Source organism: Nanorana parkeri, unplaced genomic scaffold, assembly GCF_000935625.1.
Source record: "Nanorana parkeri isolate BGI_ZX_2015 unplaced genomic scaffold, ASM93562v1 scaffold197, whole genome shotgun sequence".
Taxonomy (NCBI): domain Eukaryota; kingdom Metazoa; phylum Chordata; class Amphibia; order Anura; family Dicroglossidae; genus Nanorana; species Nanorana parkeri.
In genome coordinates, this window is record NW_017306465.1 from 360,733 (window position 1) to 382,819 (window position 22,087).

Below are 22,087 nucleotides of genomic sequence, written 5' to 3' on the forward strand. Positions count from 1 at the left end.
TCTTTGCAACCAGTTTCATCCTTATTCTTTAGTGCGTGCGTGCGTGCAATGCTATGTACAGGTGCTGGGAAAAGGAGCAAGGTTACACAAGCAGATAACTGGGAGGCGGCTGGCAGGGCATTACTACTTGGGACCGTTGGGGGGTGGGTTGATCCTGATTCATGCTGCCCCGCTTTCCTGAAAACAGTTGGTTGATATTTATGCGTAAAGCAGATGACTAACATTTCTGGCCAAGCTGTCCAAAATGCAAAAGAGCCAGATTTGGTGACGGGCATCTAGGCCACACATAATGTTAAAGGTGTCTAAGGTGGTACAAAGGAGCAAGGCCAAGATGGTGGTGGTGGGGGGTTATTTCATTTCACTTGCAGAAAACGTTGCCACGACTTGAATTTGTTTTGACAGACAGGTTGTACTGAAGATGATCACTGTGTGTAAATATTTTCATCATATGATTATGATGAATTGCTAAAGTTTAAGTTGAGCAGAAGTTTCCCTTAGACTTGAATGGGCCAACTAGTCCGCATAGACAGAATAATCTTGGGAATGAATCCCAAAGTTCTTAGCTCAAAGTTGTTCCACTGTAAAAGGCTAAATGGCCAAAAGATAGACTTTCTGTCCTACCAATTCAATTAGACATTATTTTCCTTTTGTTTTATTCTTTTTGGACTGCAGTAGCCCAAACAGACAGGAGAAACTCAGGGATTGAAAAGTGAATGCAGAACTGAAATATCTGTAATGACAAAGTCTACGTCCAGTGTAATATTGCATTCTTCAATGTGTGCACTGTCTGAATGAAAACAGAATTTAATCTTGATTACATCCACATCCATAAAATACTGTAAATGTCCGTGTGTGCCTTTTTGTTTGTTCATCTGTCTTAAAGCTGAACTCGAGGTAGATAGAAACACTAAATTAATGCAGCCCTGTAATTATTATTACATCATTAAATGAAAGCAGTGGAATTTGACCCTGCTATCAGCCTCTCTGATGAGTTGACAAGAAGCATGTTGATGGGAAGAGAAAGCAAAGTGATAAAGAGATGAGCTCATAGCTGTGGTTCTTCTCTGTCCAATGACAAGCTGGGGCAGGTCCAGGATGATTACAGCTAGGAGCAAGCTGGTTACATGATGCTGGACATCAGACGGAGGAAAACAAAAAAATACTGCTGAGAAAAAAAACTCTGGACTGAAGCGGAATATTGCAAAAGCTGGATTTTTATTTTACCTATTAAGGGGCTATTTACTTTGACCTGGTCATTTTTGGCTGAAGTTCTGCTTTAAGAATGTATAGTAACCTGCTCTTCAAGCATCTTGATTTTTAGAAAAATTGTATATTTGTAGCCATATTTTTAAACTTAGCCAAGCTACTGAAAAGGATATTTTACAGAAGGTATTTTTTATTAACAAAGATGTTGAGAGTTCCCTCTGCTTAAATAAATATATTAAAACCTTGGGTTGGTTGTATACATCTTTTATACATAAACTGGAAAAAATTTAATTGTATAAAATAAACGGAACTATTCATTTCTCCATTAAATAAATGAATGTGCCTGGTCAGTAGAAATTCCTGCTTTACATAACTCTGCTGCAAAGTTCTTATTATAAATTGGTTTTTATGAACACTCCATTAATAACATTTATACTAATTTGACTTGTTGCCTAGGCGGGTGTTTGTACAGCTGTAGTTGCTGTGATAATTACATGGGTTAGAGACCCTGCATCAGCAACTTAAAGTAAAAAAAAAAAAAAAAAAAACAAAACATTTAAAAGCACAGAAAAACACACATTTTATATAAGTCTTACTTTGGTTTTGTCCTTTCCATAAATAGTTTTTTTTTCACTCAATGTGCCCTTGAACTTGGCAGAACAGTCCACTAGTCCTTTCCCTATCACAGCATTGGGCCCCTCCAGGGTAAAGAGCAAACAGGGAATACTATAGCGCAGCCTTTCTCACAGGATTCCTCCAAAGAAGGCTAAAGATAAGCATTGGTAGACTAATTCACTAGCCAATGGTGCTTTCTGGCACCAATGCCATGTAGCTGAGGTTTGGGCCCCTTTTGGGAGGTGCATGGCCCTTTAAATTTGTATTTTTGGCAACACAGACTATATCAAATTCATATACTATTCTCCATTGCTGTATAATATATTGCTGGGTTTTGTAGCCCTCTATAGCTGGTGCCTTTCTGCATTAGAGTATAAACTCCCCTGTACAGCACTATGGTATACACTGAGTGGCCAGATTATTATGACCACCTGACATTTGTAGGCAAATTAGCTATAAACTTGGTTCTCAACTGGTGCGTCGTGACCCCGTGTTCTGTGGGTCGCTGCCTGCCTTCCACTTTTCTAGGTGAGAGGCTCCTCAGCCTCCCCCTAGCGCAGCGCTGTCCATTCTCACACCAAGCAGCCATTTAAAATATGCTGCCCGGCACCGTGTGCCGACTTGGGATGGACTGAGAGTACTGCCGCGAGGGAGCTTCAGCCATACGTGCATTGCTTACAGCTCCCTCGCATGTCCGGTAGAGGTGCTTGGACTTGAGTGACATCACATCCTGGCTCCCGACACCTCTAACGGCACACATGGGAGCGGTACAAGCGATGCACATATGGAGGGAGCTTAGGGTTGCCACCTTTTGTTCAAGTGATACCCAAACACTCTAGCGACGCATGGACATTTTTTTCTTGGAAGAATGAGTCACGGCTTATTCATATGTAAATAGTGCCACCCATTCATATGTGAATATCAAAGCTGAGACCATTTTCAGTGGGGGGCCAGTAGCCCCTACATGAATTTTGGTTTCCCCTGCCTGCCATCTTGTGTCCGGGTTTCTGCTGCCATGAAACCTGGACACAGTATTCAAAACCCGGACAGTCCGGGTGAATCCTGGACAGGTGGCAACCCTAAGGGAGCTCCATCACAGTACAGCAGCCCACACTGTCAAGCATTCCATTGCAGTGTGACTTGGGTCACGACTTAATGACCGAGGACAAATGTGGGTCCGGAGGTTACACAGGTTGAGAACCACTGGTTTAGGGCATGATTTTGGCCCTTTAATTCGTGTGGCACAACTTCTGAATAGCACAACATACCAAAGTATTGTTGCTGATCAAGTTCCTCCTATCATGTTGATGGCTTCTTCCAACAAGACAATGCACCATGCCACAGTGCTCATATTGTGCAGGAGTGGTTTCAAGAACATGAGGGAGACTTTACCATGCTTAGGTGGCCCCCACAATCACCAGATCTCAATCCAATTGAGCATTTGTGGGACAAAGTTGAAAGAGCCATCAGGCAGCTGGTTCCACAGCCATCAAATCTCACAGAACTGAACAGTGCTATTCATCAGGCATGGTGTCAGATTCCTTGCATCACCTTTCAACATCTCGTTGAGTCAATGCCAAGAAGAATCGCCGCAGTTTTGAAGGCAAAAGGTGGCCCAACGAAGTACTGAATAATCTGGCCACTCAGTGCATGTCTGTATATTGTATAAAATAGTGAGCAAGTATGAGGGGAGCCATTAGAGTAAGTTCCCTTGGTGCAGAGACCATGGGGGGGTGTGAGTGCAGCAAGAGATCCAGTCCTGCCCTAGCCCCTTTAAAAAAAAAAAAACTTACACCAGGGCTCTTTGTTCCACCACCACTGAGTGAAACTACAAATACCATCATGGTTTTGTCTCTGGTAGTCATGCCTCATGGACTTGTAGTTTCACAGCAGCTGTAGTGCCGAAGTTGTGTACTCCCACACACTGTGGGAGACCTTGGAAGGACATTCTTTCCTGCAATGGCCACTTTCTAATAAAATTAAAAAAAAGTCAAAAGGGCCAACTCCATGCAGCTTCCATAAAGATGTAACTTTTTAATTGATCTACAATGTTCTGGAACTGCTAGGTGAGATCAGCAGTGGCTGTATGCTCTCACATTAACTGGTACTCTTGGTCAGTATGCTGTCAATATTCTACAATACTGGGCGCCCCACTGGCAAATAGCCACAGTGCATTTAATTCTCCCAATACATTATGCGACGTTATGTCAAAGTGCTGCCAATAATTCAGAGCATATCCACAATAGGGAAGTAGCTGAAATTATAACTTTTGGACCCGCTATTCTTGGGATATCACAATCAAAATCAGTGTAAAATACTGCAAGATAAAAGACCATGTGACTAAAATAAATAAAGCATATAGATGAGCTGTAAAGTACAAAAATGTGCAATCCCCTGCATAGTCCTAGCTTTAACGTCAAGTGTATGCCAAGGGTGATCCTCTCTTCCAACAGCTCAACAAGATACCACTTCCCTTATGGTCTTACTACCAGCTGGACATACCCCGTGAGACACTAATCCATTGTTGCAGCATTCCAGGCCAGCAAGGGCACAACACCTAGTGGTTAAATTTCCTTGACTATTCTGCCATTGGCACAGTCTTCAGAAACTGAATTTCTGACCTGACAAAAGGTCAGAAATTCTGACCATGCCAAGATACAGCCAAATGCTCTATCTTGGCTTGGAAGTTTCCTTCTAGTAGCCAGATGTAGCACTAAAGAAGTTGATCATACACTATAATAATTGTACAATCACTTTACAATCTTTTTTTAGGTTTACCAAAGAACGCTAAACAATCCATTTAACTCGTGTCAAAAGAATGCCCTTGTTCTAGAATGGATATCAGATTGCATTGCCAGCCTAAAAAATGTAAACCCGACGCTAAAAACTTCCAAAATGTTGCCAAGTATACAGCAACAACTGTGAGAATAAAACTTGCAAATCTCATAAAGCTGCAGTCAAGTTTGTAAAGATGGGCAACATACTTTTTTTTAATTACCCACTAACCCACCGTCTCTCATCTCCATTAGAAGTTATTCATCATGACAGTCTTGACAGAAGAGATTACACCTAAGTAAATAAGGTAATCAGCCATTAGCCTAGAATGACAATTGGTAGTGATGAGAAATTTGTTTTGTCAACCAGGAATGACAAATGGCATCCATTAATAAGTGCACTGGCACAGCTTGAATCATAAATTGGGAGAACTCCTACCTGGCTGCTCAAGGGGTTGAAGACCCCAAAGTGACATGCCAACTGAAAGCTCTTAAAGATGAACTTGGGGATAAGCAAAGTCTAAAAAGAAAAGCCATATATATTCTTATTTAATCTTGGGGTGCTTAGTGTATTTCTTCCAGATCTGTGCAATAATCCAGTGTGAGACTACCTCTGTGCAGGAGCTTCCTTTAATAAAGACCAGCCACTGCTGCTCTTTCTGGGTGACTGGTCTTTTAAAATCTTCTCTCCCAATAAATTATGGTTATTTGAAAGGTTTACTGAATTCATGACAAAAGTGATGGTCTGTCACAGATGTGAGAACAAAACACAACAGTTTCACTTGAAGTGGAACCATACCCTCCTATCCTTTACAGCCAAGGAAGGTACCATCTTAGACTATTTAGAGCGAAGTTCAGTTGAGAGCTGAAATAAGCACACTGGCAGCTTTGACAACTGTTCTGGGAGACAATTCATTGGGTTAAAATGTTAAGTCTTGTAATAGAGACACACAAAATTTGCATAATAAGTTTAATTTTTTTCAACAATTCAAGAGTGCTGCATTGTGGCATAAAATAGGTTCTTTAAACTGAAGCAGGGAAAAGCAGCATTGCTTGCATATCTACAGGACTTCAGTCTAAAAGGTCTTTGGCATTACACTTTTCTATACACAGTAATATTTTACAACCTCTTCACGAGAAGTGGAAACCTGGTGTCCTGATGAAGTCAGGGACTTTTTTTTTTTCATTTCAGTGCAGGTATTCTATACTTCAGCTGCAAGAGTTTCACACCAAGAAAAAGAACAGTCCTGTAGACTTGGACACACCTTTCCCCCACAATCATGAACAGCTACTTGTCTCTTTAGAATAGCAGAAAAACTTCAGAAGTCCAACTAACACAAAGCAGGAAAGTCATCAGGGTCATCTGGATTCAGAGCAAAGTCCTGCACCTAGGAAGACGGGGGGAAAAAATGCACATTTAGATAGAGCAAAGGCTTTCAGAGGTCTTCTGAAAATCAGATTTGTGCACTTGCAAGTCCCATCCAAAAACCAACCATGGGAAGACCCATTGGCAATGCGTCCATTTCAAAATTACAAAATGTCAGGGTGGTGTGGAAGTACTATGCAGTAGCATTAAAAATTGAGATGTGGTCCAACATACTGTATTAAAAAATAAAATGACTATACTGTTAAAGGGTACAGTCTACTCCAAGCATTCATTTTGAGTTTACAGCCAATAATTCCAGAACATGTCTCCACACAAACCTGTGGTACGCCAATACCTATACATACATTTTCCTGTCTGCTATAAATACTATACATACCTGGAATGTCACCTGGGGCATGCGAGATTTCACGCATGTGCATTTTACATGCATGTCAAATAGGGGTAAATGGTCTCTACAAAATACAGCAAGTTCTGTAGTGATACAATGCTCCCATAAAAAAAAATATATTATAAATAAGGTAGGAAAGCCAATTCTCACATGGGCCTGTGTACATGTGCAGCAACCTGATGCATATGGCTAGCTACAGTACATGGGAAATGAGAGATGTTCAAAAGTCTACATTCCATTTTGAATTGGCCTACTAGTCACACCTCAGTCCGTTACCAATCATGCCACCCATGGTCAGCCTTAAGTTGGAATGAAAGCTTCCAATAAAAAGGACTGCCCCAAACTTCAGGCTTTCTAGACGGCAAGCTTCTTTTACAGAGATGCCTCCAGTACCTGCGTTAAAAGATACAGAAACCTAGAATAGAGGGGCAGGGTAAGTTTCCTAAATCTAGCAGCACAATACATTAGCACAGATTTAAGATTATGCTTCACATACATTTAGGACTTCGTGTGGCAACACCTCTTCTCTTCTAACACGGCCTCGGCCTCCACCTCTTGCCCCACGGCTTGGTCGAGCAAGATTTCCAAAATTGATATCCAGCTGGCTTGTGATATCATTCACAGGTTTGCGGAGGCCATATTGGTAGTCATCATCCTTGATATTCTGGTGTCAAACAAGATGTACAGGCATTAAAAAAAGGGCAGTGTACAGATGCATAATATACTGGGGAAAACACTGACATTTACTAGAAGATAAATAAAACAAAGGGAGTGTACACACTTTGTGCACATTTTTCTTAAAGTCCATATTCCTTTTGTTAGGTAAAGACTAAATACTGTACATTAATATTTAGTCACTGAAAGGATTAGGGAGGGCAGAAAGCTCCATTTACAGCCGGTTTACAAAACAGAATCTGTCAATATGAAATATTCATACATGTGATGGACTCATCCTTTATCAAACTGCTCAGTCTGAAGTTGGACTCAAACATAAAATTTTAAAAATTGTCTTCTAAAAATAAAAAAAAGTATTTAACCAGGCAAGTCATGTCAAAGTACATGTCATCTGGGCCGCTGTACAGCTGCCAAATTACTTGTGCCCACTAGACATGTGCGATTCGTTTCGTTCCGAAACGAAATTCGGACGAATTTTCGGAAATTCGGATGTATCCGAATTACAGACATAACGAATGCAAACGAATCCGAATTTCCATTTCCGAAATTCGGTAGCGGTAGTTCGAACGTTCGTTTAGTTTTCTGTTCTTATTCGTTTCTTATTCGTTTCGTTCGTTGGAGCAAAGTGACATTAGAGAAGGAGAAAAATATTTTTCCCCCTCAAATGTCACGAACGAAACGAAGAAACGAATAAGAACAGAAAACGAAACGAACGTTCGAACTACCGCTACAGAATTTCGTCCGAATTGACTTTTTCACACCCGAATCCCGAAAAACGAAATAACACAAATCCGAATTTAAAACGAAACGAAACAAATTTTTTGGCAGTGCACATGTCTAGCTAATATCTACTAGAAAACTTCTTCCTCCTGCTGCATTGGAAGATCCCAACAAAGGATGCCAGCCTGAAAGACTAAGGAAGAGCCCTACAAACCTAATCAGTGTAGGAGACTTCCTCGCCAGAGGAATACATCATGGTTTCTGGGCTTGCTCGCTCCTCTGGGGGAACTCTGGACCACAACAAACAGTGCTGGGATGGAAAGCTGAAGACCGAGGAACGTCCCATTTCCCGATCTACTCTGTCATCACTGAAGCAGTGCACTCAGCCCTTTAGAGCGGTTACAAACACAGCTGAAGTGCAGGGTAAACAGGCAATCAAGCACAATCTTGTGCTTGATCTGTATTGGAGGGCAGAGGAGACATCAGGGTCTAATAGACCCCCTATTGTCTCCATAAAAAGAACCTGTCTCCTCTCAATGCCATCACATAGGGGCTTGTTATCAGATCTAGGACTCATTAAAAAAAGGAGAAAGGACAAAAGGTAATCCCATTTTCACTTGGCAGAAATATCCACAAACACTTGACTTTCTGAATTTTTGAAGCATCCCAAATTCTTTAGCAACTCCGAAAACCCAACCCTGGACAATATGGCTTCAGCCTACAACACCCAATTAGCCTTGCCACTGAAGTAGTAAGCAGAAGAACTTACAGATTCTCTTACTTGCATTTGGTACCAAGTGAAGTCCTATAATCCTGTAGGTCAAAGCCGTACTGCCCATTGGCTAGTGTTCAGTAAAAGATGATTTCTTTAGGTAAATGGCATTTCGCACGAGACTTGTCAGTGAATGCTGTGGCCACTGTTACACATCCTATATGCACTTAGAAAGACTAACCGAATAAAAAAAAGATAGAGTCCATAGCTTACATAATCAAATTTAGACTTGTGGATAACTACAGCTTTAGAAGGCACAGAGGATTCAGGCTTGCGGAGGTTGAAATCAGTTTTTGGCCTACTTTGGTCCATCATAGATTTCCATTCATCTAATGTCATTTCTTGAACATAATCTTCAGTGCCCTCTTCAGGAATCCTACAAAAAACAGACATGAGAAGTATAACAAGTGTCAGAAGTTAAAAAAAACCCTCACGTTAGCAGTTCTTATATTTCTTGCTTACTTACTTGGCATCTTGTTCCTCTTCTGTCTCAAGAGGTTCAGCTACAGTCTCTACAGGTACAGGCTCTTCCTCACTACCAGAAGATGCAGAATACAACATTGGTACACTGTACAAGCTTAAAACACTCAGATTTTATACCACTTGAACACAAGACATCAAAATGTAGCTAGTTATATAGCCCAAATAAATGGACTAGGATAAATGGGATGTAGGTTATGGTGACTAAAATAAAAGTTCTAATTTAGATTATATATTTAAAATGAACACTTGCCATGAGAGCTTGCAATGCTTTCAATCACGCATACCGCTTCATGTTAAGCCACACATCAATTTGCTCTTTACATGTTAAACCAATTCACTTTGTTACACATTATCTAAAGGCTTTTCTGGGAAGACCTTTTCATATGCAAACTTGTAGCATAATCATGCTGTACCTGAAAGCATCTTTAATTGAGCCCCAGTTGTGAGGTCCACCTCCGCCCCGCTTGTCTTCGGCTTTTACTCTACTATAGATAGAAAACAATCGCTTTAAGCTAACTGATTAACAATTAGTCTAAGTGTGGACTATTAAAAATGGGGATGTGCAGATATTCATCCCTGATGTCCAATGACACTAGAAAGCCTCCCAGATGATGCAAGGTAATGACAGAATGGGTTGATTCCATATGGAATTTCTGGACAGTTTACAGAAACCCCTTACAGATTTTGAGAACAGGGCAGACCGCCCCCCCCTTTGTGGACAGTAAACAGGTTGGAGTGAAGCGCCTGGATCAGAGGGGAAGCAGGAGATCACTTTCAAAACCAGGAGATGGCTGGGCCTTGAATTCCAGACTGTAGCCCATCTGGATGACCTGTAGTATCCATGGATTCAAATTAAACCAGATTTCTATATGCTGCTTGCCAAGAGATTGAGTTTTGGGACCTAGAAGACAGGTGCCAGGACTGACGCCAGTCTTCTTTCAGTTGCCATCCAACAGAAAACATATCCATAGAGGGGGATCAGGAACACTCCAAAACACACATGAGCAACCCTCCTCCCTATCCTATTTAGGGGCAGAAAATCAGCTGGTGTTAGGGCAACCTAATATCTCCCATTTCCAGTACTTTCAAATAGGCAGACCCATTATCATGGCCGTGCTGTCAAAAAGGGTCACAGAAGAGTAATCAACGTTAAACCTTTTATATTGTGGTCAATGGCAGCACCTTCCCCTAGCTTCTGGAGTGCATTCTGACTCCTAAATGATTTGTCTATATCGGCTTTCAGCAGATTTAACAATGCTAGATGACACAATACAACACAAGCTTCCCTTTATATATGCAACCTGACAAATAGGTCACATTGACCACAAAACAGTGATTCGACTGGGTGCATCAAGATTCCAGTGATGACATTGATTTTAACATGTGTCCAAAAGGAAACATGATTTTATAATAGTACATGTGTTATTGTGGAAAGCATAGTTGGACAAAAAGGTCTATTCTCTAAACAGCTGTTTCAATAACCTTCAAAAGCATGAACAAAAGAGGATACAAAGAAAAGAAAAATCACAGCACATCTTAAGGAGTCCACTTATTGAAATCATTGGGGATGCACCGATATATTGTCCGAAAATGTGCCATTTTTCTGCCGATATAGTGGTGCATCCCTGCTTTCTTTCCTCCCCATTGGGCGCTGCTCTGTGTCCCAACAGGGAGGAGAGTCACAGGCGGCAGAGCGCTGAGGGAGAGAGCGCTGTGAGTGGCTGGCGTCTCTCCTCCCCGCACCATTCAGCCTCCGGTCACAAATCGGCAGAACGGTGTGTGGGGAGACAACCAGCGTTGTCACAGGAGGCTGAGCTCTCCTCCCACACCCCTCGCGACAGCTGTCAGGATGGAGAGCAAAGTACGAACACTCAGTGATCAGTAATCGCCGAGTGTTTGTACATAATATGTTTACTATAACCTCAATTATAAATGAAAGGGAGAGATCTACATCACTTCCTGTTCATTCATGATTATGGTTATAGTAAAAACACACTATGTCCTCATGTTATGAATGAACAGAAACACTCAGTATAGGGAGGATTCCTGTTCATTTATAACGGACTGCAGAAAAAGAAAAAAAAAAAGGATTGTGTTCAATCTCTTTTTCTATTTTAACAAAGGGAAATATCAGAGGTCTGTTTAGATGCCTAATATTTCCCCGAAGCCCCTAAAAGTAAAAAGGGAAAAATATATTAGAAAAAAAACGTTTCTAAAAAAAGATAAAAAAAAAAAAAACATTTTTGGGCCAACATTTTTTCTTCATTGCGGTTTTAAAATTTATTTTGGGGCACCTCTAGAAATCATCATATGAAAATGGCAGGAGTGGCACCAGAAGTCCCATGGGTTAGCCCTACCACAAGTACTCTTATGCATTAGTGCTACAGAGGAGGACCTTCCTGTAGGCTAGAACAAAAAGGTAATACAACACCAAGGACTTGCTGTGGAGGAGCACAAGAGTTCTCCATAAAATCTATTCCGAGTCTACCCGCATTTGAAAAAAGTGGCCAATACCATATGGCTGATGGTAAAAGCCGTTGCACATCCCATCCCACATAGGTCATAATGTGTTTCAGGGTCTGGTACCTCTGCATTACTACTAATAGGATTAAAAAAAGAATTATAAGTCAAATGCAAATTATACCTTAGGAAGAAAGGCATGAAAATGTCAATTGTGCTTTGAAAGTAATGCCTTAAAATTATAAATATAACGGGATGCAAGCATAGAATTTTGTAGCATACTCACGCCCGGTCACTTCCACTGTGTCTGTCAAACTCACGCTTGCCTCTTTGGTTATCATTTTCCATGTTACGTGGGAATCCACCTCTTCCTCTGCCACGCAAGCCCCCTCTTTGGTTTGCAACCCAACTTCTGACTTGCTTTTCCTTCTCAAAGCTTATGTAAGGGAAAGAGAAAAGGGAATGAAAGAGAAAGAAAAAAAAGAAAAAAATTTTAAACAAAAAACTTTCCCCTTAACCAGTTGACATCCGCGGTGTTAAACCCCCTTCCCATCCAGGCCATTTTTCAGTATTCAGCGCTGCGGTACTTTGACATTTATTCCGTCATGCAGCGCTGATTGGACACTTCAGTAGTTCTAAAGAATTAAAATGTGTAAAATTGTAACTTTTTGACATACCCTCAGTTTTCCTTCTTATACACCATTATGGAGATTAGCCTGTTAAGGCACCCACAAGTGTAGTGGCTAGAACACTCAGTTAGCCCATTTAAGTCCCAATTTGTGTGTGGTCTGCAGCTTTCAGTGCTGATCACCAAAAAGATGGCTCAGTTTTAGAGCTAAAATGGAAACAAACTCCTGTAAAAATGCACTTTGCCAGCCAACCAGCATTTCCAGAAGGACAGACCGGCAATGCCAGTTGACACATCTCCCTCAGTACAGGTTTCTTTAAAGTTAACCTATGGTCTAAAAGCCTCCCACTTGAGACCAGGAGAAAGTCTGCCGATGCCAAACCTCCCAAATTACACTGGAAGCAAGAAGCCCTGAAGAAGTGGCCTAAAGATAAGAAACAGTGGCATGATTTTTCTACTCATCTTCCACCTCAGCTGACCCTAGCGTGCATGGGAAGTATATTAGACTTAGGTTCCACTTACTTCAAAACCATATGCAAACAAACCCCAGCACCCTCCACCCAACCTGTCAACAGGTTTGACATACTTGTCAATGCTGTATTCCATGGGTTTTTCAATGATGTTTGGACGAAACTCCCTGAATGCAGTTCTGCGCTCCGTTCTGTCCACTTTCACTTCAGCACCAGTGTTTTCATTCTGAATTACTTTCTGCAAAGTTGGTTTCGGAGCATTCTTCGGTCCTAAAGGGGTTCAACTGGTTAGAGGCTGCCTTAAGTATATCCAAAACACAACAAAAATGTAACACTGCAGACACTCACACAATTTTGCACTTAACATATACCATTAAAATGGTTTGGTTATATTTACTAGAACAAAACTTATTTACATACCTTTAGGTTTCCCCCAAAATAGGATTTTTGTACTCACCGTAAAATCCTTTTCTCTCAGTTCATTGAAGGACACAGGCAACAGATCGTAGATCCTGAATGGTAGGGTAATATCGCCACCTGCAGGAGAAGGACGCTAGGCACAAAACTAAAGACCAATTACAGCCTAGGGGAATTTTGCTCATAAGGGTTGGGCCGCGTCGGCGGCTACCAACAGTAGAAAGGCATAGATGCCTTTCTACTGTTCCAACCCTTATGAGGACCCTCCGTCAGCACGAACAGGGAGTCGGTCCCGCGGAAAGAAGCCGTAGCTTCCAAATAAACACGAAGAGCGCGAACCACATCCAAACAGTGGAGCGCACGCTCCTTCCTATGAACCGGCTTTGGACACAGGGAAGGTAAGCCAATGTCCTCATTCAGATGGAATGCCGACACAACCTACGGCAGGAACGCAAGGATTCTGCAGATGGAGAATAAACGCGGGGACAAGGCCCCAGCCCCACACCAGGCAAAATAGGCCCTCCACGTGCGATGGTAAATTTTTCCAGAAACCGCTTTGCGCGCTCTGAAAGGACCGCATCGGACAACCCCCGGTCCTTCAGGACCTGGCTCTCAACAGCCACGCCGTCAAAGCCAGCGACTGTAAAGAAGGATGGAACACAGGACCCTGGGACAGAAGATCGGGATGCAGAGGCAGACGCCACGGGGCGTCCACCACAAGCTGAACCACGAGGACGACGGTGACGCCCTTGACCGCGATCCGATGAAGCAGCCGAGGCAACAGACATAGTGGAAGAAAGGTGTAAATCAGACCGTAAGGACCCCAAGGAGCCACCAGGGCATCCACGGCCTCCGCCCAAGGATCCAGGGCCTTGGTCACAAAACCTGTCCACCTCGCGCTTACCCCAGAGTCGGAGACGTGGGACTGCCAAAAATCCGCAAAGAGCCGAAGGCGGCCCCCACCCCAGGACCCGGAGTCGGGGCCCGACCTTCATGCGGACTGGGGCTTGCCGGAGCTTCTGGCAGACTTTGGCTGCCACGGACGCTGGGAGGATTGGGAAGAGGAGGGTTTGTTAAACTTACCGCCCTTGTCGGAGGGCGGGGCGAAAAAAAAGAAGTAGGCCCAGGCTTCCGGCGCTGTTCCTTCTTGCGCGCCTGGGGGAGGAAGGTACTCTTACCCCCGTCAGATCCTTAATGATCTCATCCAAGGTGGAACCAAACAGACGGTCCCCAGTAAAGGGCAGTTCCTGAAGAGCCTACTTGGAAGCCTGGTCTGCCGACTAGCACTGAAGCCAGAGCAAACGGCGAAGCGTCACCGCTGACATCGACACCAAGGGCGCCGCATCCAAGCCGAATCACAGACATAACGCAGGCCCAGCATTCCACAAAGGCGGGGGAGACGTTCTCCTCCTCAAGACCCTGATGTAACATTTTAGCCCACTCAGTTAGAGTCGAGAGACCAAAGCCGAAGCCAAGACCAGACGTATGAGAGCGCCGGAGACCGAGTACAGGGACCGCAAAAGCGCCTCAGCCTTCCTATCGGAAGGATCCTTAAAGAACGGAGAATCCTCCACCCGGATAATCGTGGCCTCGTTTAAATGAGACCGGCGGGTCCACCACCGGTGGCGAAGACCACTTAGACACAAAATCCTCCTCAAAAGGATAGCGAACCGAGAACCGTTTCGGAACCGCAGAGGACTTAGTAGGCCATTCCCACCCCTCAGAAATGAAATCATCAAACAAAGGAATGTAAGGAAACACCGTGACAGAACGCAGACACACATGCGGCCCAAACTGCACGTGCGACAGCGTGGAAGTGCTGGCAACGTCCTCCATTTTAAGGGTCTCCCTGACAGCGCCGAGACCAATTCACGTTCCTGGACCAGGAGCGTAGACGCAGCCTCATCCTCACTTGGCGAAGGGGCCGCCCCTAGGCTGTAATTGGTCTTTAGTTTTGTGCCTAGCGTCCTTCTCCTGCAGGTGGCGATATTACCCTACCATTCAGGATCTACGATCTGTTGCCTGTGTCCTTCAATGAACGGGAGAGAAAATTGCTTTATGTTGTAAAGCGGATGCATACAGTAAGGACAGTCACCATATATTAAAACTCAACAGCACTTATTACATATACACACACTATTTTAATATACTTTACAGACACAAAATGCAGCAGTGCAAAGATATATACAAAAAGAACAAAGACTACTAGTCAGTGGAACTGGTTATTTTTGACATGTCAGTATTTAGAAGTAAAGCTGCTGCAGTCATTGTTCAGGTTTACTGACAGTAGCACACCCATCGCTATCACAATACAATAATCCATAGGTGGAACGCAGTTTAGCATGGATGGGAGAAAGCAGTTTTTCTTCTGAAGGAGGGGGAAAAAAAATAAAAAAAATAAAGCCAGCTTAAATGGCACTTAAAGCAGACAAACCCAGAAAAAGTATCCTCACTTAAGCTTTCTCTTGATATAGCTTTTCTAGAAAAAAAAAAAAAGAAGTCTCCAAACTGCCAACCAGAATGGTCCTTACATGTCCCAGCAGACCTTCTGGGTCTTGCCATGGCAAAAGGTAGGCACTGTGTAAGACAGGATGACCGATTGGCTGCCTCTGCACAAACTTTTTTCAACCTGACTAACTATGTAACAGGGCCCACCCCACTCTGCAGCCAGACCCAGACTTGGCAGAAAATCAGTTTGATAAGATCCATTCAACGCACATTTACAATTCACACATTTCTGTTCTAGTGGGTAGAGTCTGAACATTGAGGTTCATTCAAGTGAATGTCAAGCATAATGCCACCTTATAGCAAATATGCTCCAAAGCAAGAATGCAAAACAATTTGCTTAATAAGTACATGTATCACCAATCAAACACGGTTATGCCAATTATATAAAACACTGTAATGACAACATGCCATAGGATAAATCCCTGTTCAGGCCTGTGTCAGTGACAACAGTGAGACTTCTGAGACCATTTAGAAAATCGGCGCTTCTGATCTCCAGCTGACTTTTTTTTCCCTGCATTTTGAATTTCTATAAACCTGTAGGATATTGCAAAATCCTTCTAATGCAAACAAAAACAGACACCAGTCCTTACCCATAGAGCAGCATATCAGCCCTAAACCCATTTGTTGCATCTTTTTTTCCTGTTTTTAACCACGACCAGTTTGTTTTGTCTCCATTACTACAAATAATTGACATTTTTGTACAGCTACGAGTTCCAACCTGCTTTGCTGTTGTGTCCAGATTGTAAAGAAAAAGTATCAGGAGAAACCAAAGTGGTATCCGTGTCTATAAAACTACAAACCCCAAATACGGCCTACTGACCTCTCCTACAACTAGCGGTTCCAGCCAGTCCAACTGACAACCCTGTCACTGCCAGTATTTTGCATTTGCAGCATTTTTTAAGAATCCAATGGCATCTCTGCTGCCTATGCAGAACCATGAATCCCTCCTGCAAGCCCCATATACTATGGGCAGATAGTCACCATAAAAGTGGAATTCATCGGTCATTTAGTCTGAGCTACCAAGAGATGGTGGAAAGAAGCTGGTTACTCTTTGAGGGGACCATTAGGGATGACAAAGAGGGAGTTAGTCATTCTAATGGAAGCAGTGGGTGCGAGGCAGGCATGCACAGCATGAACTACATCCAAACAATGAAGAGAAATCTCCAGGGGGTGGGGGGAAAAGCACAAGGTGGTGGTTGAGGATAAATAGCTGAAACCTCTTTGAAAGAAAAGGCTTTAGGCCTTAATACCACCTTGTTTAAAGACTGGAAAAGATTCTCTACAGGATGCCAGTTCAGACACACTTTGCATTTAGTATTGGAGACAAGTAACAACTTGTGAGCTAGAGTGGAAAGGGAAACATGCCCAATCAAATGGCAGTTTCAAATCCCACAGAGCCACAGGTGTGTGCATAGGGGAGCTACACAAGGGACACTTCATACAAAAATCTAAAGAACAGGACACTGGTGGTCTCTGGAATAGGACCGCTAAGAAGTGAAGCACCAAGATCTGACCCTTGATAGTACCACAGGCCAATTGCCGATTCAAGCCCCATTATAAATAGTTCAGGATTTGTCACTTTAGTGCAATGGCGAATCTTCAGGAAGTGAACTTCCTGGCTTCAACATTGTGGGAATCTGAGTCAAGAGGCCCCTGTTCTTCAAGGCCTGGGCTTCAGCCATAAAAAACAGGATGAGCCAGTTTTTAGGACAGAAGATCTGGTCAATCTGAAGAGTCTACAGAGCATCTGCGAGGAGTCTAATCAGGTCAGTACCTCATCCACTTGGGCTAGTTTCCAACTTTGAGTATCATCAGAATCCCTTTCTCAATTCATGCAGTGTTTGAGGGACAGGAACCTTTTCCACTTTTCTTGCTGCTTCAAGACTTAAATTCCTCCCTTGTAGACAATGTACTCCAATTTTCTGGCATTGATGGATTTACTCAACTCCAGAGCTACATGCCTGAGCCACTAGGCCAAAAAAAACCTTGATCATTGGTGTTCAGCGAATCAGTGTCCATTGACTGAACAGATGTGTCCCAGATGTTGAGCTGCATGGCCTGGGGTGAAACGAGAGCAAACAGGACTGCTTCTTGGAGGGGGAGCCAAGTTTTCCTGATGAAAGCTATGAGTTTGAGCTATGTCCAGGATGAGATCAAAATATACCTTTTCTAGGTATGAACTGTCCACACCACATTATTGGTCAGGACCTGTGCCAACTAGGCCCCCAGCAGTAGGTTATCCAGATATCCCACATTGGGGATGTCCTGGGAGCATAACAAGGCAAACACAAGGGCTAAAACCTTGATGAATACACAGGGTGCAGAGGATAGAGCGAAGGCAGGGCCACAAAACACGGATAAAAGGAAAGTGAAGAAATCAGTCATGTGCTGGAAAAATAGGGACATATACCGTACATTAGAAGCCAAAAAGTCTGCTTGATGAAGGGAGGCTATGACAGACCAAGTGGATTCCATACAGAACCTTTTAAGGTGCTTCTGCTGGTGTAGATGCGTAGTCTTACCCCCAGTGACGACCTCTGCAACCCAACATGTCAACCAAAGAGCAGTTAAAGCAAATAAATCCCTGAAGCTGCATTTCTTTTGGTGGAGAAAATACAACTGTGAATGCCCAATATGGCAAGGAAAACTTCTAAATGTATTTCCTACTCTGGTTAGATAGATTTTTGTGCTAGAGGAAACCTGCTAGACAGTTCTGACACCTTTAAAAAGGAAGTAAAGTTGGGGGGGTTCACCAGTTAGACTTAGTGGTATTTCTAGGAATCTTCCAGGACAGCTAACATGTGTAAAGTAGGCTCCCACCACCACGAGCGCAAGGGGTAAACCACGAGAAAAAAAAATCCTACTACTCATAAGAGTTAACCAAACATAAAAACCATGGGTGGGAACAAGGCAGCTATCTAGGAAGATTCGTAGAAATACCATTACCGCTAAGTAACTGGGAATTTCTTCATTCACCTTTCAGGACAGCTATGCGCGAGGAAGAACAAGTATACGATATCTCAAGGTAGTACCACTGCTTGCAAGACAAGGTCCTGCTGTGACAGCACTTCAAGAAGGTATTCTGGCTTGACCAAACCGCTGCCTTGCACATTTGATGACAAGACAGACAAGACAGACAAGACAGACAAGACAGACAAGACAGACAAGACAGACAAGACAGACAAGACAGACAAGACAGACAAGACAGACCTTTTTACACCTAGGTGAATGAAAATTCCTCCTCAGTTTTTTTCATTTTCACAAAAAGGCAGTAAAAAGGTCTTAATACTTAAGGAATTTGCCAGCCATCTTTAGAAGATACAACAGGTCCGGGTCTAACATGACCGGCAATACCAATAGAAAAAGGTTCTTTGATTGGTAAAACTTGTAGGTGCCTACCCTCCTGGCTAAGGTTATAGCTAAAAGAAAAGCAGTCTTAAAAAGGTGAGGAATTTTAAAGGGCCAAGTCTGCAGAGGTTCAGAAGTGGGCAGAGTCAACCCTGACAAAACTTTCAAAAGATCCCACAGATTGACTAGAAACTTTGACTATTGTAGTTGCTGGGGGAGGAGGGGCACACTATAGAGTCGCTTGAGTGAAAGCTATGCTGACATGACAGCAAGATGTCAGTGCCCAGCAGCAGTCTCAAGGTTTTTATATTTCTACAAGGAGGCTTTCACAGGTAAATAACATGCATTAAATAAATTAGATTCACACTCTTCTAGGGAAATTGTTGACAGCATTTCTCCTGCACCAAAAATAATCAATGTTGTATTTGGAAATGTATGCATCATGTAAGTTTCAGTAACAATGTGGAGGTAAAGCTCCAGGACACCATACATTTCACATTATTGAATGCTTACAATGACAATAGCAAGAGGCTTTTATTTTTTAAACATACCTGGAACTTCTGTGGTGGAAACAATTGTCTTCCTTTCCTTCTGAGATTCCTTCTTGTTCCCTTTTTGGTTACCTGTTTTTTTTGCTGATGCCGCATCTTTTTTCTTACGCTGGCCACTTTCAACTGATGCCTGATGCAGAAGATCTAAGGGGTCACAGTCATCGTCTTGGAGCTGAAAGAAGCGATTTTCCACCGCACAGCCAAAAGCTTCCTGCATTGTGACAGAAACTGGGCTGCCTTGCACTGGCTTCATTACTGCGGCAAGGAAGACAAATTTTAAATATAAAATACTGGCATGAACAAAAAGCACAAAGATATTCACCACTATTTAACAAGGCAGTGTCAGGCGCCATAAAGTACACCTGTCAAGACTCTTGGGGCTGCCAATATCTGCCTTTCTGAAAGTGTCGAGTACCAGGCTGAGTCTGGTTTGAATAGGCATAGGACTAGCAAAAAAAACAAAAACTTCTGGGTCAGTTACTAAATTATTGACACCAAGTCAACATGACAGACAAACAAGCATTTTCAGATGACAGGTGTACTAATTCCTAAAAAACACTTTTTAAATCTAGTTGTAAAAAAACACCACACACAATTTGAAAGTTATGCAGGGATTTTAAAGTCCCTCTACGATACGGTGTGTTGAAATGTATAATCATAAAAAGTGCATGTACGATTTTCATCAGTATAAGGCCCGATTGCTTAACAATCACCAGAGCAACCCACACAGTCACTATGGGGCCTGGGGCAGAGGGGGGCCTGGTGTAGGAGGCAGCCTGGGCCCAGCAGCAGAGGAGGCCGGGTCCCAGCAGCGGGCAGTTCGGGGGTTAAAGCTAAGAGGAACACAGTGTGCAGGGAAAGGGACCCCGACAGCCAACCTGAGACCCTACAGAGCCCACCATAGAGATACTATGGTGGGCTCTGCAGGGTGTATGGTATGTGCGGGGTCACTCAGGTGGGCGCTGCAGGGGTCATTCTCAGGTAAGCGCTGCTGGGTTTCAGTTGGGCTCTACAGGGTCTCAGGTGGACGTGCAGGGTCAATGGTGGGCTGTGTGAGCATTCAGGTGGGTATGCGGGGTCCATGGTGGGCTGTATATACTCAGGTGGCTATGCGGTGTCCATGGTGGGCTGTACGGACTCACTGGTGGCTATATAGGGTCTACAGTGGGCAATGTGCTGGGCTGTGTAGACTCTGATGACTATGAAGGGTCCATAATGGGCTGTGCGGGTGGAGGTGTGGAGGAGGAGATTTTTGGCCTACACTATAAACAAGCACAGGCTTTCACTGGAAGGCTGCCATGACTTTGCTAGGGACCTCGGCAGCCTTCCTGTGAAGCCTGGCACTTATTTACAGCGCCAGCTTTAGTATAAAAGCACCGGTATCGGCACTTAGTATTAGGGCATTTTCACAAGTTAGAGTCCTTGTGAAACTGCCCAGTATCTGCAGCGATATGGGTACATCCCCACTTAACACACACACGAAGGAGGGAATAAGGTCATTAATACAGTGGAATCTCGAACACACATGCTGACATGGCTGTCACAAAGTACTAAAAAAAATAATAAAACACCCCACACACCACTTAGATACTCACCTCTTCCACTAACCACACCACCAATCGCTGCAGCAGTAAGAAAAAAAAAAAAAAATAGCTGCCTAAAGAAACTTCAGAAATTATAACTTCTGGTAGGGTTAAGATTCCCCCTCATTGGTTCAGTCTAGCAGCCTGTACATCACTACTTTGTTCTGTAGTGACATGTGGGTCAGCAAGAGAAACCACAGAACAGGGAACCAGGAATTCACTACCAGGCATATCAGCCCTCTGTAGTCTGAGATACCAGCCAGGGGGGGTAGATAACTCCTTGCTCCATGGCCCAGTCCATTCCTGAACAGAAATATAAAACTGTGCTTGCATGTGCACAGCAGAAGCTGGGGCTATACACAACATCCCCTGCCTGAAAATTTAGAAAGAGCTCGTCTAGTTAGAACATTTTCAGCAGAGTGCTTGGTGTTGCAAATCTTGCAAGACAGCCTCCAATATGCTGCGACTGTCGCACTGGATCCTGGACATTTGTTATTGTTAATATATATTTATTATACACATACATACATACATATACATGAGCTGCAGCATAGGTAGCAGGTACAATGCTCCCTGGGGCTGAGCAATCCTGCAAGGCACAGACCAGTACTTTTTTTTAGTCAAAACAGTAGGAAATGTATTGGTGCTTTATACAGTGGTGTACCATGCACAAACAAAACCAAAAACTCCAAGCCAAATCCTAGCCATGTCCCAGCACTAACTACCCACAAACACATTCCTAACTATCAACCTGCTCAAACCTAGTGTTAGGCACTACATGTTACCAACCTTTAGCTCCAGCAGACTGTCTACTCCAGAGCACTGTCTGTTTGCCTCACCTGCACTAAATTACCTTTGAGGGTAAGGCATAAAACCTGGGGCTGACTAGAGGTCCTGGAAGGTGTAGGACAGGAATCTGGGTGATACATAAACCCCGGACAAGACTTTAGCAGGAATCAGTTAAAATCTGAGTTGTGTATGGCAAGCTTCATAGAAGGAACACTTTTTGAAAGGATTATAAAGTCACACTACCAGTCGATATTATATCTAAAAGACAATGGGGGGCCTTTATGAACACATGCATCTTTTTATAGCCCGTCTC

General features: G+C 43.2%; 1 protein-coding gene across 1 annotated transcript; it reads right to left on the reverse strand.

Moving 5' to 3' along the window:
• Nucleotides 1-5,834: 5,834 nt before the first annotated feature.
• Nucleotides 5,835-21,795, reverse strand: HABP4 (hyaluronan binding protein 4). The gene is made up of 10 exons (XM_018555454.1): nucleotides 21,771-21,795; nucleotides 19,403-19,657; nucleotides 16,160-16,180; nucleotides 12,674-12,848; nucleotides 11,767-11,916; nucleotides 9,434-9,505; nucleotides 9,004-9,072; nucleotides 8,751-8,913; nucleotides 6,867-7,034; nucleotides 5,835-5,983 (listed from the first exon to the last, which is right to left on the reverse strand). The coding sequence occupies exons 2-10, from the start codon at nucleotides 19,653-19,655 to the stop codon at nucleotides 5,927-5,929; spliced, it is 1,128 nt and encodes a 375-aa protein (XP_018410956.1). The 5' UTR covers nucleotides 19,656-19,657; nucleotides 21,771-21,795; the 3' UTR covers nucleotides 5,835-5,926.
• Nucleotides 21,796-22,087: the final 292 nt, after the last annotated feature.